The sequence below is a fragment of the Acromyrmex echinatior genome, chromosome 12 (assembly GCF_024713525.1).
Source record: "Acromyrmex echinatior isolate Ae372 chromosome 12, ASM2471352v2, whole genome shotgun sequence".
In the NCBI taxonomy this organism is placed as follows: domain Eukaryota; kingdom Metazoa; phylum Arthropoda; class Insecta; order Hymenoptera; family Formicidae; genus Acromyrmex; species Acromyrmex echinatior.
In genome coordinates, this window is record NC_141863.1 from 1,751,673 (window position 1) to 1,768,625 (window position 16,953).

Here is a 16,953-nt window from a genome sequence, read left to right on the forward strand (position 1 = left end):
AAGCTTTTGATGCGTTTGTATATTTAATAACGTTTACTTGCATTGTCGTAATAATGTCGAGAAATTGAGTTACTTAATGGATTTTCAATATTTAATCGCATCGTCGCATTGATTAAATCGGGAATAATATGGACTTTTTAATTTTTTATACAAGATGCTAATTTATTGTTTCTGGAATTATCGATTTTTATGTCACTTGCAATTCTAGGTAACATTTTTTCTGTCAACGCGATTGAAAGTCAGCTTCGATTACTTTCGAATCTCATAAAGTAACTTCCACGATATTGTTACGCGCGGCATAAAACGCGATGTTAACGTCGTCATTTTGAGAGAGTAAAGTACGTGCACTGTGATTTTTCGCAGCGATAAGGAGAGGTCCATGAAGACGTAAAGAAAAAAATATTGCATTCTATATACGTCAACGCCACGCTATTAAACTTTTATGTTAGCTGGAAAATAATCTTTTCCTTTTCTTTTACCAGAGTAATAAAATTTACACAAGGGTACTTTCACGAAATAATTATTTTTTTTTCTAGTAAAAATATCAATAGTTTTTCAAGTTACCAATATATATTGAAAATAAAATGAGCAGCTATATATAAATATATAATACAATTTAACTTGATAATTATCTAATTTACAAAAGCAATTTTAAAAATAATTACTTAAAAACTTAATTGTCTAAAATGAAAATTGAACACACATGCAGCACTATTACATGTTAAAGGAGCAATGGTAACCTAATCCTTTGAGTCAAATAACGTTTATTATGTTTAATTTCCGTGTATGTTAACTAACTCAATCTATTTCAATGTAAATATCGTCCATATTAACGTCTACATTTAGTAAATTATAAATTTTGAGTTAAAATTAATAATTCCAGCAAACATCAAATTACATGTAACGTACATGTTAGTTGTAATTTCTCACTCAACAATGTAATATAACATGTGTGTTATATTGTGGTTGTTCAATGGGAAATTACAATTAACATGTACGTTACATGTAACTTGATGTTTGCTGGAAATTTCTTAAATAAATTGTTTAATTTCATTGTTTTAGTCAATTTAACATATTATCTTTAATAAAATCGAGAAACCTAGAATAGCAACCTAGAAATGATTAGAAATAATTTGGATATAATTAATAATAATTTATAATAACATTATGAACTTACCAGTATGATTTCTCAAAAATAATATCTATGTAATAAATTTAGTTATTTTGCTGATGACATTTAATAAACGTTTTGCAATTATTATTGCTCTTGTTGTATACAATCGGCTCGCAGTGCATTATCTAAGATAATTGCATACACTAAGCTGCCTCATTATAATTATAATTGTATACGCAGGATACCGGTAATAACAATGATAGGTAATATCCGATTTGGTAACCATAATTACCTCTGTGGTTACGATATTCACTTGTCGTGCTTTCGGGGGTGTACCTCCCATATCTGGTATGTGGACATTAATATAGTTGAGTACGAAATCGTAACTGCGCTCACGTTCACGAGCCCCTGTTATTATCACTTAGCTATCATGCGTCGGTAGAAGCGGGCGATTGTTGATGCCGATATATCTGATTACACAACTACTGTTATGTTTAGCGTGCCGTTCTTGTATGCCTGAAGTTTACACGCGATGCGATAATTACTAATGATACGCTTGTGTAGCAAACTTTAAATACCGTCGCGTAAAATGCCATCGCGTAGAGAGAACGACGATAACTGCCGCCACGATTAATCTTGAAGCTCGGCCGCTGCGCTGAAAATAATACCGTCGTTTTATTTAATTTAATGCCACCGATTATTTCGGCTCTGCTGCTTCCACAACGTTTGCAACTTTTGAATTTATTTATGTTTCAGATAACACACAGTATACATATATATCATTTAGTTTATATTTTTGTCGACCCACGTCACTAATTATTTTACGTCACCTACAAATAATTAATATAAAATAAATATTGCAATAGTTTAGAATTTTTAGTTTATTAAAATTTGATTACACATTAAAGTTAGAATTACTAAAAAATTAAAATTAAATTTTATTTTTAGATAACTTTTTTATTTTTTCATGAGAGAGAGAGAGAGAGAATTTTAAATGAATTTAATAAAATTTATATTCCCAAAAAGCATACATCAGTTTTAAAATAAAAGATTTAATTAATGTTTAGATTTAATATTAAGATTTAATATAAAAGCTTCATTTCATATAAAAGATAAAAAAATTAACAAATAATATATTTAAAAATTTTTTTTATTACAGAAGAATAAATTTGGTAAATATATACATTAGGGTAGTCTCTCCAATGACCTTGATCTTGACATATGTTGACAAATTTTTTCAAAATTGTCATTAAGATATATGCCATTTATTTAAAAACACTGTGTGCGTACAATGTCTTTTTGATCGTTATATACAAATTTTCATGGTACTGAGAATGTGTAATATAATAAAAACTTTTTACAGTATTTGTGTTTTCTTATTTGAAAAGCCAAAAGCCGGAGATTTCATCGTTTAGTCTGCGATAAGCCGAATTCGCTGCAAGCAATAACCCAACTGGTTCTAACGTTTCTCTCGCCAACGAGATTTGCATATATCCGACGTTAAACTCCGCGATGACTATTGACGATGACGCGACTGATTGTGGTACTATAACCGTTATCGCACAGAACATTAACGTATAGTTAGCACACAGCTTCAACGGCCACGGTTTCTCGTAGCGAAACCCGTCTGCCTATAGCCTGACACTCACTACTACTCGTGGATCGCCACGATGCAGATGCCTTACCTGCTGTCAGCATTATCGCATTCCATTACTACTGGGTGCCGGTCGCAGCTACGGCTTGCCAGTACTACTGATATCGAGGCGCGAGGTTCAATGCGGAACTGTAACTGCTTGTAATGTTCGTTGACATTTCTATTGGCGGAATCGGGGAAATCTATTGACCCATGGCGCGCGAAGGGCCGCCAGATAACAATTATTATCTCGTACGGCTTAAAGAGAACTGCTACGAAATGTTCTTACGGTCGCCGAACGCAATTTTTATGCTCTATGAATCTTTTTAATTTCAATAAAGTCATATATCAAGATTACAATTTTTAGAGAAGATGTTTCGTCATAAGAAATAGAAATTTTTCTTTAAAAAAATAAGAAGAACATGTATTTGAAAATATTGTTTTTACATTATAGAAAATGGATGTACTCGACAGTAGAATGATTTATTGAGATTTTCGAACGACAAGAGTTTTCTCTCTTATCTTTCTCTAGTATCATTCTAGTGTCTCGAAAAACCAATAAATCTATCTTTGAGTAACCAGAAACAGTCGAAGTAGGATAACGCCTTTTACACTCGACGCTCATCCATTTTTCTGTTTTCTTTTTCAGAACCTGAAGAACCAGATCATGACGACAAACGTTTGGGTGGAACAAGTAAGTAAAATGATGTCATATCATATAATTTCTGTGTATATTAGACTTGAATTAGACATATGTATAAAACATATAAACATATTTTTCAATATAATTTTATTATTACAATTATTGATAAGAAAAGGAGTTAAAGTAAAATTAAAATAAAGAAACTTAATCGATAAATTAAATTGAAAATTGAAAATTAGAAAGAAATTCTGTATAATATAATTTTAGTGAACTACATATAGTCCAAGAATTATATTTAACATTTCTGAAGAAATTATAAGTATAAAATTCTTTAATTATGCTAATTAAAAGCAGTACTTTACAATGCTGTCTTTAATTTTTATAATTAATTGATATTTGAACTAAGTTTATGGATTATCTTTATGGTTATGTTTATTTTATTATTAATTATTGTTGTATTATTGTAGAATCGTTATCACCGTTAATTAAACCTATATTATATCGCTATTATAATGAAATCTATATTAGTATGTTTGATTAGCGATCAATTAAAGCTTATCGCAATTTATTGATTAATAATTAATTTGTGACTACCTGATGAAATATGTAAGAGATATGTGTCCTTTCATGAATTATTTGCTTTGATTTGATAATGTATAACATTATTGATACTCATTATTGAGATATTTCCTTATGGACGTAAATATTTCATTATCAATTAAGCGTGATGTTGCTTTTAATTGTAAAAATTTTCTGTAATTTGGAAATATACTTTTTCATTTTATATATACATATATGCATATACAGTTTTGACTAAAATTATTCGGTATCCTTATATTAAAGCTCATTTAAAGCTCAAACATTGATTTATGGCATTTGCTGTGAATTATCTTTTGTTTCAAGAACTCTTTAAACTTACGTATAATGCCAGTGGCGAATAGGTAATAATGCAAGTAAAAGAATTCTAGATGAATGAATAAAATATAAGTGCCTAATATTTTTGGTCAGGCTGTATATGGAATTTCCTTAAATGAAGAAGAATTTTCTTATTGGATTGAAATAGATATGAAACGCAATTGCGTCCAAAAATTAAAAATATATTTTTTAATTAAAAAATACATTTTAAATATAGAATATTACATTAGGATACAATTAACAATATGGGATGGAAATTTCAATTACATATCTTTTATGTCTTCTTAATTTTTTTTTTATTATGAGAGTTTTGTAAGTCTTTGAAGTCTTAAAAAATTTTATAGAGATGGAAAATAATTATTATAATAATAACAATTATTATAATAATTATTATAATAATATATATATAATTATTATAATAATTTTCGATACAAAAGGAAAATTTTGTTTTTATAAAACATATAAAGATATAGTTGCATCTTTTAAAAATTGAGATTAAAATTTTATAGAACAAGATGACGCAATTAAACGTAATTTTGTTGTTAACTTTGCTTCTAATTTACAATCAAATTTTATCCATACATGACGAATGAGGCGATATTGGACAAGCTGCTTAAAGATTGCAAATGCCGATCATTGAAATTCGGTTTCCATTTTCGCGAGTGTATACGCGACGCTGCCGTATTGCTTTGATTGTCAGGATCTACCCTTTCGACGTAAGACGATGGTTTGGAATTTCAAAGCAGGCGAATTTCATTCGCGCTAGTCGACGACGAAATTCGAATCGCCGGATAGCAGTTGGCCTTTATTGGTATAATACCCTCTTGTGTCCTCGCGAGAAGAACAACTCTGTGACACGACCATTTCTCGTCCATTTGTCTTGCGAATTTATTGGCCGTAACTACAATATTTTTGCTCTTTTTAAAGATTCTTTGTTTTTTGCTCTATCACTCTCCGTCATTGACGATCCAGGAGCAATATTTGAAAGTCGCTACTTTGACAACTAATTGTGACATATTTCAGTTGAATTGATCTTTTTATTCCATTCTCACAGATGCTATCCTTTTATTTATTATAACAATTTCAATTTTTAAATTCATGCTATCTCTGAAGATATTTTCTTATGCATACAAAAATCTCTGAAAATATTCTCTTCTCACAAAAAATTCACCTGTTTAGGAAATATCTGCGAGATGACTTCCTCGAAAAATCCAACTTTTAAAATGAATTGCATAAGTAGGGATATATGAATTTATTTAAGTTGAAAAATTGTATGTAAAATAACACATCTTCGATGCTTATTATTTTAATTTTATTAAAATAATAAATGAAAGGTCTTAATAAAGGCATTTATAATTTATGGATTTATTTCGTCAGAACCTATTGGTTTTCTTATATTGTTTAATATAATTACATAAAATTTAATTAATTAAAATAATAAATAAAATTCAATAATTTAAGTTTTAAGAAGGAATACAAAATATTTTACGAATAGATAAATTGACAGATAATAGTGTTTTTATGTCGAGACAGTAGAAGATGAAGAAGATAAAAATGGTGAGATTATGATGATAGGCAATGTGTTAGGATAGGGTTGAAAGAATCTTTGGAACTTGACTCACAGAACATGCTGGGACGTCTTGTGCTTTGCTTTTTAGAATCTGCAAGTGACGGGGCGGGATGTATTTTAATTGTAAAGCAGCCCGGGTGCACGTACTTGCACCGCTCGCGGATGCAATCCTCGTCTTGCAACGTAGAAAATTTGAAATTCTCGAAGAGTCGTCGGCCGTCGTTGGCGATGATCCAAAAAACTTTGGTATCGCGGTAGAATGAATTTCTTCGGAATGTACAGATATCTGTTGGTTGACTTTGGTATAACTTTGAAGGTGTTCCAAATTTCTGTACGTGCAAAGCAGAGAAAAATCTACGAATAGTTTTGATATGTAATACATCGTTGCGTAATCAGTATAAAAATATATAAAACAAAGCGATTATATTTGAAAATTAATGCATTTAGGTGAATAAATACATATGCTTTAATCGTATTCTTTCATAATTGATACAAGAATCCGAGTTTAAATTTTTTATTTTTACTTTACATTAAATTCTATGTTGCATTCAATCGTCGAAACAGTTGTACAAAATTCTCTTGAAGTCGGTTTCTATGAACGAATCTTTGCAGAGAATTTCCGTTGAATGGCACGGATCGAAATTCTCATGAATACCGGCGTATTTTTAGCCATAGACAATCTTTAGTAGCGAGATCGAAGACACGAAAGTTTATCAGAAGTGTAGTTGAAAAATTGACCCAGACAGAAAAGTTTCGACTTTTTATGCATCTCAACCACATGCTTCCCGTTTGTGCGGAGCTTTTTTTGCCCTCCTCCTTTTATCTAGTTCGTTACGACCGTTTGTCAGTGTCGATAAAGCGGCGTCTTCCCTTTTTTTTCTGATGTCGACCCGCAGGATGACGGTGGCGGATGAACGAGACAGGATGTGGTGGAGGGTCAGAGGTGAGTTCCCCTTCGGCGTCATGTCAGTTCCCGTTGAAGTAGCGTCCCTTTATCGAAGTTTCAGAATTGCTTGCGATTACTGTTCAAAGAGAAGGAAACCGAAAGAAGAGAGGTCGACTAGTAGTTTCAACAGCGATTGTGTGATGGATTTAGGAAGTTTCACAGTACTCGGGAAGTAAACAATCATATGTTTTTCTTGACAGAAAGGCAATCGGAGCTGCAGGAAGAACAGAGAAAGTTTAATCGAATCCGTCGCCAATCGATGATCCTGTCTCGTTTGTAAAACAAGGTGGATATTATCTTCACAGAAGACAAATTATGCTCGATGGAAACAATGAGCGAGGAAATTTTCTTGTTATAATTGGGAAAAAAAAAACGCGAGGGACGCCCCGATAGAGTATTTATTAGCAACGATTGTATGATTAGCGTGATCTATTTCGCGACCGGATTTATCGAGTTCGACTGTCTCGCGTACGCTGCGGATCGTTACTGCTATTATTGATATTGTTAGAATAATTACAACGGACCGGAACGCGAGCTGTACAATTTAATGCACGCGCGGCGTATCGCTGCTATCGACGTATCGGATGGATTTCATCGTCGATAGGAAATTGTAATCGACTATGTGCCGCGTGGAATTGCACTGAGCTCAATTACGATGCATGCACAAATTATCGACGAGCCTATCGAAAAATTATTTAATTGGATTATCGCCGTATTATTACTGTCGCATTGTTCCTGCATGCTCGGCTACGCGAGGAAGAAAGAGAAAAAAGGGAAAGAGAGAAATGGAGGAAATATTGAATTCAATTAGAAAACATTTTAATGAAGTATCTAAAAATGTAATTATATAAATATTATAGATTTGAAAATAATTTTATTAATTATGAAAATAATTTTGTAGTTTTGAGAAGATTGTAAGGGCATAAATACATATATTAATATTTATGCTTTAAACAAACTAAATACATGTGAAAGTTGTGTTCATAACAATCTGTTTTTATTGAGCAACACATTTAGCTTATTTATTTTATCTGATATTAGTTTTATTATTATAAATAAAAATTTTAAAAATAATAAAATTTTTTAAATGTAAATTTTATATAAATTTTTTATATAAATTTTAAGTAGTTAACTAAAAATGATTTATGTAAAATTTTATTGAAATTCATTAATTAGTTTTTATAACAATATAAATAAATATTTTGTTTATTTACTCAACAATTAATGTCTGCATCTCAATGTAACTTTACATAAATATTCTTGAATTCATAAAATACTTATATACAAAAATTGAGATTTTTATAATACATTTTCATACATATTTCTATTAGAGTACAAATTTAAAAAATATTACTTTTTATTGAAATAACTTTTGATTCAGATCAACTATCTCTAATTTTTTTTTTATTACTTTTAAATGCAATTTAGACTAATCTGTGATTTTTTTTCAAGTAATTCTTAACATATTGCATTTGCTTTACAAATTCTTTATGCATAATGAGCGATACTGCAAAAAATTTTGACAATGGTTGCATTCAACAGAAAAAGTAGCTTTGCAATAAAGTTCTTTAATATGGTTGGCTTTACTCTTCACTAGATTTAAATGTATGAACCAATCATATTAAAAAATCTTAAAAAGTTGCAAAGTTATCTTTTCCTAAATAGAGACATTCTGTAATAACCAATTTTTGGACATCCTATGTAATTATTTTGATGGTCCAATAAAATCGTTTTTAAATTTATATCTAATTACAATTTTAAAATACTTCAGCAAAATCGTTCTTTCCGTGTACCTTCGGGAACTCTCATTATTGTCCGTAGATGAATTTTCAAGAGACAGTTGCTCTGCTCGTCTTTATTGTCGCGTCGGAAATCTGTCCGAGCTCTCAACACGCGCAGAAATCGTTTCTCTTTGGCGATATTTGTACTGTAAATATGACGAGGGCAAGAGGAAAGTTCCATACTCCTTCGTAGCCTTTGTACCTGCAACGTAATATAAGTATGGGAGTCGGATTCTCGCTTTTCCCATCCCTTTTGTTCATTAACCGATGCGCCGACCCAACGCTCGTGCTGCATTACTTAACTCCTCGATAGCATGAAGAAGGCGTCGTCCGTTACAAAGGCTGCTCTGAATACAGATTCAACATCGGGCGTGGATTTACATAGCGAGCAGCATAGACTTTGTCGCAATGTTATTGTATGTAACGTTATTGTATCGTAGCTAAGTCGTTTATGCAAGTTTATCTCGTTTGTTCGCGAATATCGTGATATATTATTGTCCAGTAATGATTGTAATAAGATTATAATGAAATTAACGTAAAAAATGAAGCTAATTATTTTCAAATCTTCCATCTGCGATTGAAGTTTTATCCAGTCTAAATTTTTGTACTATTCCAAATTTTCAAAAAAAATTCAGATCTTTTAACTTTTTTATTACATTATCAAATAGGTTTTTTTAATTCAATGTTAAAATCTTTAGTCACAATAAAAATTGAAATTTGAGCAAAAATGAAAATGAAATTTGATAGCAAAATTTCGTTTCCTTAAAAAAAAAAAGATCAAAATTGCAGACGAAGGGTTAATCCAGAAAAATTTGGAAACGCATTTTTTTTCTTTATATATCCAGCGAGTAACTTTATTTCTCTCGAGAGATATAAGTTAATATTTCGCAAAATCCATTTGGCGCCGTAACGAATTTATTTTACAAGTCACAAAAATGCGAATATCAAAAGTAATGTTTGTTTCGATGTGTTTAAATCGCGCATTGTTGTTGCTTTTCCTTCGTATTTTCTGCAGAATAGCTGATCCAAGGATTACGGATACGCGCGATTCAGAGCTTGTTTAAATAGGGCAAGATGTTTGCATCGCGAGTATTTATTCTGCCATTGTTGCTGGCGAGTTTTACGGGGCTTCCGAACGTCCAACACGGACGATTGTCAGCTTTTGCTAGAAAAGAAGCCGACAGCCTCCAGTCTTGCCAAGTTTTCTCACCTACTTCGGATTTCGGTAACAACGGATTTCTTTCTATCCTCCGTTTATTTTCTGCCTTCCACGAAATGTTCTGACACGGGTTCCTAAAAGATTCGTGTCTGACCTCGCGAAGGAAAAAAACAACCGACTGAAACAGCATGATCCGAAATGTTTTGTTTGCATTTATGTCCTAAAAATGTTATCACTATTTTGTTATGAATTCTCTTTGCATAATAACGGATGATAAATATTATTACTTTCCCCTTGTCGATTTTTTTCTCTTTGTAGTTTTATCTTTTTAAAATTCTCAATTTAATTTTATGGATACATCCCTTATTTTAAAAGTTACATAATTCAAAAAGATTTTTGAATGATTTCTATGAATAAGCCAAAATATTACTTATCAATTATTAAAAAAATGAACTAACATGACTTTATAAAAAAATTATCAAAAGTGTCATAATTAAAAAAAAAATCGTCAAAACTGGTATTATGTTGTGAAACAAAAATAACAAAAATAATATTTAATAATGTTAAGGATATATTCTTTTTGTTAATACAATATTATTTGATTAATCATTAATTTTCTGTCAAGAGAAAAATAGTTTTTTCTCTTTTCCGGGAAATTTAATTTTTTTGAGTTGCACTTTTGAAGTAAAAGAAATATACAATTTTAATATGCACAAGCATATGTGGTTGCATGTATCCTTACATACATATTGAAATATTTTATTTATACCGTCTTATAAATAAGAGACATTTATAACAGAATGTATCATGCAGGCTGTACGTGCGTAAGTTTTTAAACGTCAGTAGAAAGATGTACGTTTTTCATATTGAAAGCAAGCCGAGTCTTGTATTTCAAAGCTGCTAGTTTCGCAATTTTATTATCAATAGCAACATTCTGCTGGTACATCGAAAAATATAACCGTTAAAACTGCAAGGTAAAAACATGTACACGCGGGTGCGCGTCCTGCGTGCGTTTCCTCTGTGTTTTCCATCGTGAGATTTTTTCGCAAGAGCGAACATGCTGCGTTCACATGGCAGCTAAATCTAAACGTGACAGCGTCGACGGAACAACCGCGCTTCAAGCTAAAACGGCGTGGTGTGCGATATCGACGATGAGTACCGCCGGTTGTGCGGCCCGCTTTATTCCGGACATCGTATCGTCAAAAGAAGAATGACGCAGTCTCTTATCTCTCTCGCGAGCTCTCGCGAATTGTCAATCGCGATTACACGCGTGACTTCGACGGCGACTAGGACGAGTAAAGCCGAACGTGTGCTGAGTTTTCTCTGCCTTTTGCGGCTGCGAATTTCCTCTTTATTCTCAAATCTTTCTCTCTCTCTCTCTCTCTCTCTCTCTCTCTCTCTTTTTCTCTCTTTCTTTCTCTTTCGACGCGGGATACACCAACAAATCCTTTAGGCACTCCGCGACAGGAAGCGCACAGCGCGAAACGCATCCTGGGAGAAATACGAAGAATCTCAGTCGTTCTCGAGTTTAAAAGGTTACACTAGATAGTCGTTGATTTTGCCTCTCTCTCTCGTCTCTCTTCTAGTGCCGATTTCCATCGCCCTGCGACGATACTTTTCTTGATACTGCACAAACCGATTTACGATGCACTTCGCTCTCATCTCTTCGACTTCGAACGCGCCTCTTTAACAAAGAGATATAGTTAAAGAAAAGAACAGTAAATAACTTAGAGGAAATAGATAATGGTACGAAACGATTCAATTTACAATTCGTCCGCAAAATAAAATGTGTGCTCTATAATTCACTAGAATTAGAATTTACTGCGTGGGTTTTTTAAGACGATTTCTTAAGAGGTACATTTTCTATGGCAATTTTCACGAGAAAACTATAAAATACAAGCGTCTTCTATCGTTTCTTATATACGCAGAAAATCGGGATGTTAAATAATTCATTCGTTACAAATTGTTAAATAAATATAGTGTATAATATAAATATAGTATGTAAAAATGAAGCTACGTGTACATTAAGAGTTAAGATAATCAACGGAGGAGAACGAATACTTCGAGAAAAGATATTTACGATAGGAGAAAAGACTGAAGAGATACACTTCTCCCAGACGGCTGGTATCACGAAGGCACTTTACGCCGTAAGAAAAAAAATATCGCCACTAAATTGCTAGCATTTTTTTTCTCCCGCTAGGTCGTGATCGCGCGGTGTGCGATTTTATGACGTCGTAGAATCCATCCTCGATAAATCCTCGCCCTTCGCGCAGCATCGTTGCGCGAGTAGAAAAATTCGAATGCAAATGACGTATGGCATAATTTACGACGATATTGAAAAATACTGAACTTTTATGATCACGCTTCGAGCCACTCAACCACACACAGCTGGATATTCAATTGTGAGAAGAATGCCATGTTGTTATTCATTTTTCCGAAGTTCAATTAATTTCTTTATCTCCCTTTTTTTACAGGGCTTTGACATTCGGGAACGTCCCTCGGATGCCTCCGATGTCTTGGACATTTAATGTTAAACAAGAACAGATGATGAATCAGAGGCATCGGAGATATCCGAGCGATGTTTCATTGTGTCCGAACGTAATCATTGTGGGAAGACTTTAGTTCTTTGAGTAACATCTTCCTTTTATGTACTATTCTAACTCTTTAATCCTTATTGTGACCCTAACATGGTTAATAATACTGACAATATTATTGATCGTGTGTGGTCAATATTGATGAATTGATGTAGAATATTGATCTGGATTTTGATTTTCGAGCATGAATTTATCGTTTTATTAAGATCCATGTCACAGTATATCATAGTGAAATAGATATTGTACGTAAAACAAAAGTGAAATAGATTGTAAATAATACTGATCGTGTAAGATTGTAAAAATACTAAAAATATTGCGTAGTCACTATTATTGATTTAAAATTATTGAGTATTATTGGCTCTGTAGGGTCACCTTTATGGACTTTCTGCAATAAATCGTTAGTAATAGATTAGAAGTTAGAAAAAAAAAGTTGTACGCGAATCAGTTATAATTCTGGTAAAAAAAGTTGATAGAGAACGATAGAAAAATGCTTTCGTTTTGAATATGGAATCTGGTTCGTGAATTTACTAATTTGAATCAGATCTTATAGGAATCTTACACAAATCTAATAGAATTTCTATAAAATGCAATAGAATTCATATCCGATTAATCGTGATGTTTGCGAGATCAACGATAGAAAATGATGTAAACTTATAGAAAACTATATAAATTGATAGAAATCCTATCGTTCTTAATCATTTCCTATCAATTTTTTTATCAGAGAACTATCATAAGGCAATAATCAGTGACTGCGTAGAGATAATTAAAATCAAAAGGAAATATGTTTGCCATTTTTATCAGGAAAACTAACAAGAACTGATTGATATAACTTCTGAAAACTGAACAATCTAATATACATACGACTTATTCTGGATATAAATTTTCTAAGATTTATGACTTATAATTCTGATTTATTACTAGTGTGATATAGTGATATGAGTGTTGACTAAAGATTCGTACTAGAAATTCTATTCTTTTTCAAAGTGACTTCATCTATGACATATATTTAATTAATGATATCTCACTAAAAAGTATATTGATATAACAATGTTTGCATATTGCAATAATAAAAGCGGAAACTTTTTTTCCAAGATTACCCAATGGAAGAAACAGATCAATGTAATCATGCAATTATGTAATTGCTCGATAACTAGACAAAAAAAAATGCGCACACACACACACACGCGCGCGCGCGCGCGCGTGCACTTATTATTATAAAATTCAATTCCATTATTAAATCAATACTATATTTTAATAATCTGTCTTACATGACACTTCTACTGCGTGCTTCTGCAATAGTGCCGGATTAATTAGCGAAATTATCTACCTGCTTAATTTTAGTTTCAATCTTAGGAGGACCAGAGCTCAAGTTCTCGCCGAAGTTCACGGTATAGTAGGATTTAGTGTCGAAGTTTTAGTTTTTCCTCAGTTTTCTCCATTTTGATTACAATCCGCTCGAAGTATAGAACGTTCTAATATGCTCTGCAAAGTTGTGTCTTGGGGCGTTTCCCTTTTACAGGTTCCCATTTTAGAATTGCGTACTAAATTAACGTCGGAATCATCCGAGCCCCTGTATAATCGTTTTAGCAGGAAGATAATTTTCCATGGGAGATGTGTGACAGTTTATCATCTCATTCCCTACAAGGCAAAAGAGGGAAAGGGAGAGGGAGGGAGAAACGTAGGGAAATTGCTAAAGTGCATGCTATATAATTGCACACATCTGTTCATATTGCACATAGCTTTCTCATGTCAATAATTCTCTCAGGACCTTCTAAAAAGTGCCTAATTGTATTCTCTCGCTTCACTTCATATATACGTACAGTCTATAAATTTCAATAAATTAATTAATCGATTCCTTGCATTAGAAAAAGTTTCCTTTTATTTCAAAGAGTTTGTTCGCAAGAACCATTCGTTCATTCGAGAGATATAGAAGGAAGGGCAAAAAAGGGGACAGAAAACTGTAAAAGAACAGGTAATTAAAATCCTTCGACTGCTTCGTTCGTTGCGCACCACAGTAACTGATTTCGATCCGGGTTCGCTAGATCGTGCGGGGAATTTTAGGCGCACTGCGGTGGTGATGCCAGATACGTACCTACCGAACTCAGCTAATTGCGAACGGAATAATTAATGCCTGCAAGAGCAACGAAACTCGATGCACCGTACCGTCGCAACCGTACATCGCAGGTGTCTGCAGCGGCTGTTTTCTGTCACACATTGCTGCGTGATATAATTTTGCGTAGGATGACGAGATCACATTACGCTCAAGAGTAATCTTTAACTAATTCTTGACGAATATATAACAGCATCAAGTTCGATTCGTATTTGTTTGCAATAACTCAGTTTCTAAATTAAATTGAAAATATTTTATACGCAGAAGACAGATATAGCTTTGATAAAAAATATTAGATACTTGTATTTTATTCATTTATTTGGAATTTTTTTACTTATTATATGTCATTATTATATGTCACTGGCATTATACATAAGTTTAAAAGATTCTTGAAACAAAAGAAAATTTATAGCCAATGTCATAAATCAATTTTTAAGCTAAAACTTTAAATAATGATTAATAAGGTGTTTAATATTTTTGGCCAAGACTGTGTATGTAAGATTACAGATTACAAATTGACAGTAAAGTTTTTGATGTGTTTATCAAATCATTACGAATGTCTTATGATGCGTATAAAATAATTTTCAATTCAATATTATATTCAATTCAATAATATATTTTAAAAAAGCGAACTCTGAAATATTAATTATATTTTATTAAATACCAAAAGACTCTGCCAAAAAAAATTATTATCAGTTGATGAACTGGAGATTATTGCTGTCTGATATTTATCTGTGAAGAGATATGCAGCTATTATTAGGCATTTCTAAAGTGCCTTCAAGCTTGTATCAAAGCTAAAGATGGCCAAATTTTGAATGTTAATTATTGTTTTTGGTATTTAATAAGATATAACGAACACAGAATTTTTGTATATTGGTTTTTGTATAAAAGCTACAAGGTGACAAAAAATTTTTGTGTTTATTAATAATATATATATATATATTTATACAATATATATATATATATATATATATATATGTGTATGTATATAATTAATGATTTAATAAACACAAAAATTTTTTGTCACCTTGTATCTTTTATTTGTTTAAAATAGGCACCAATTATAAACAAATAAATCTTATTTTAGTCTTTTAATTGGATAATTTGTTATCGTGCGTATAGGATGCTATTTATTTTAAAATTAAAACTTTTTTATGTATGTATGTTATTTTTAATGAATTGTGTAATTCCGATTGGATAAGATGTGGATAAGAATGAAATAACAAGCTATTGTGTTACCTGTGTAACGAGCGCAACGGAATAGCTTTCAAAATTATTAGTAGCTAGTTATTTTTATATACGGCAAAACTTTGTATAAAAAGCATTTATTTTTACTACGAACGAGATCGACTATACTCCATTTTATAATGTCTTTTTTCTTTTTACACCGATGAGATCTCGTACGCCACGGCCATTTAATAATGAGAAATCTCACTACAAATAAATTAACAGATCATAAAGAATGAAAATTATTACGTGCGGTACATTTAAGATACAATTTTCTTTCTACACGTGCTTGCTTTATATTAACAGAAAAAGGAGAAAAAGAAATTTCATATTAAACATAAAGGAGAGAAATGGCTTTCGAAGAAAAGACCGACTTTGTAGTTTTTTCATTTTGCAACAATAGTCTTCCATTTCATTCTGTGTAGTCGAGAAATAATTTCAAAATTGGATACCTTTATTTGAATAATTGAATATTCAAATGGCTTTATCTATGATTACTTAGGATCGAGCTGGTAAAATCAAATTACTAGAAATTAGAGATTGTGTATCTCTTCAAACTGAATACGATTATTCTGTTATTGATGACATTAATCTACATTAGATTTGGTCGATGTTCAACGGATATGTGCGTGAGTGAGTGAAATTTATATAAGCTGTAACTGGATTATAAACGGAGTCGCAGCTGCCGGGCGTCGCCCGAGTATCGATCCGTCGTAAGAAAACATTGGCGTTTCGTGAATTACGTTTTGCTATCAGTTCGACATTCATCTCTCGCTAGAAAATATCGACGCATCTTGGAATCAGACCCGATAGGATCGGTGATGTGACAAGCTCACGCGACGCACACAAATATTCATTTTAGTCTGTCGTAATGCCTCGTCTCATTATCGTCGATCAATAATTTCGTTCTCAATACGAACGCACGAGTGAAAAAGTCGGGTTGAAGTCTCAAAGCGACTCGCGAGATGCATCCCTCGGTTCCTTCTTTTTCTTCTATTCAGCGAGAGATGTAGTGACGAAGGAGAGGAAAATATTGTCCTGGGAAAGATTTCTTTCTCGCCGCAATGCATTTGAACGTCGCTGTTTCGAGAAATGTAGAATCTCGTGGTGAAGATAAAAGAGATGGGCAGCGGACAAAAAGAAAAACCGAGAGTCCCGTAATTACTTTGCTTCTTAATCGTTTCATTTCGCTTAAACGCGTAAACCAAAAAGTGGATTGTAGAAATAAGATATCGCGTCTTCCTGTTCGGATATTAGTAGC

The 16,953-nt window shown here is 32.2% G+C and overlaps 1 protein-coding gene across 2 annotated transcripts in view; it reads left to right on the forward strand.

Moving 5' to 3' along the window:
* The window catches only part of nAChRalpha1 (nicotinic acetylcholine receptor alpha1), a 189,825-nt gene that overhangs the window by 119,597 nt on the left and 53,275 nt on the right, over positions 1 to 16,953 (forward strand). For both annotated transcript variants that reach the window (XM_087412067.1, XM_011052165.2), the window contains one exon: positions 3,397 to 3,441. In XM_087412067.1, coding sequence (XP_087268193.1) covers positions 3,397 to 3,441 — 45 coding nt within the window. The remainder of the gene's footprint in view (positions 1 to 3,396; positions 3,442 to 16,953) is intronic.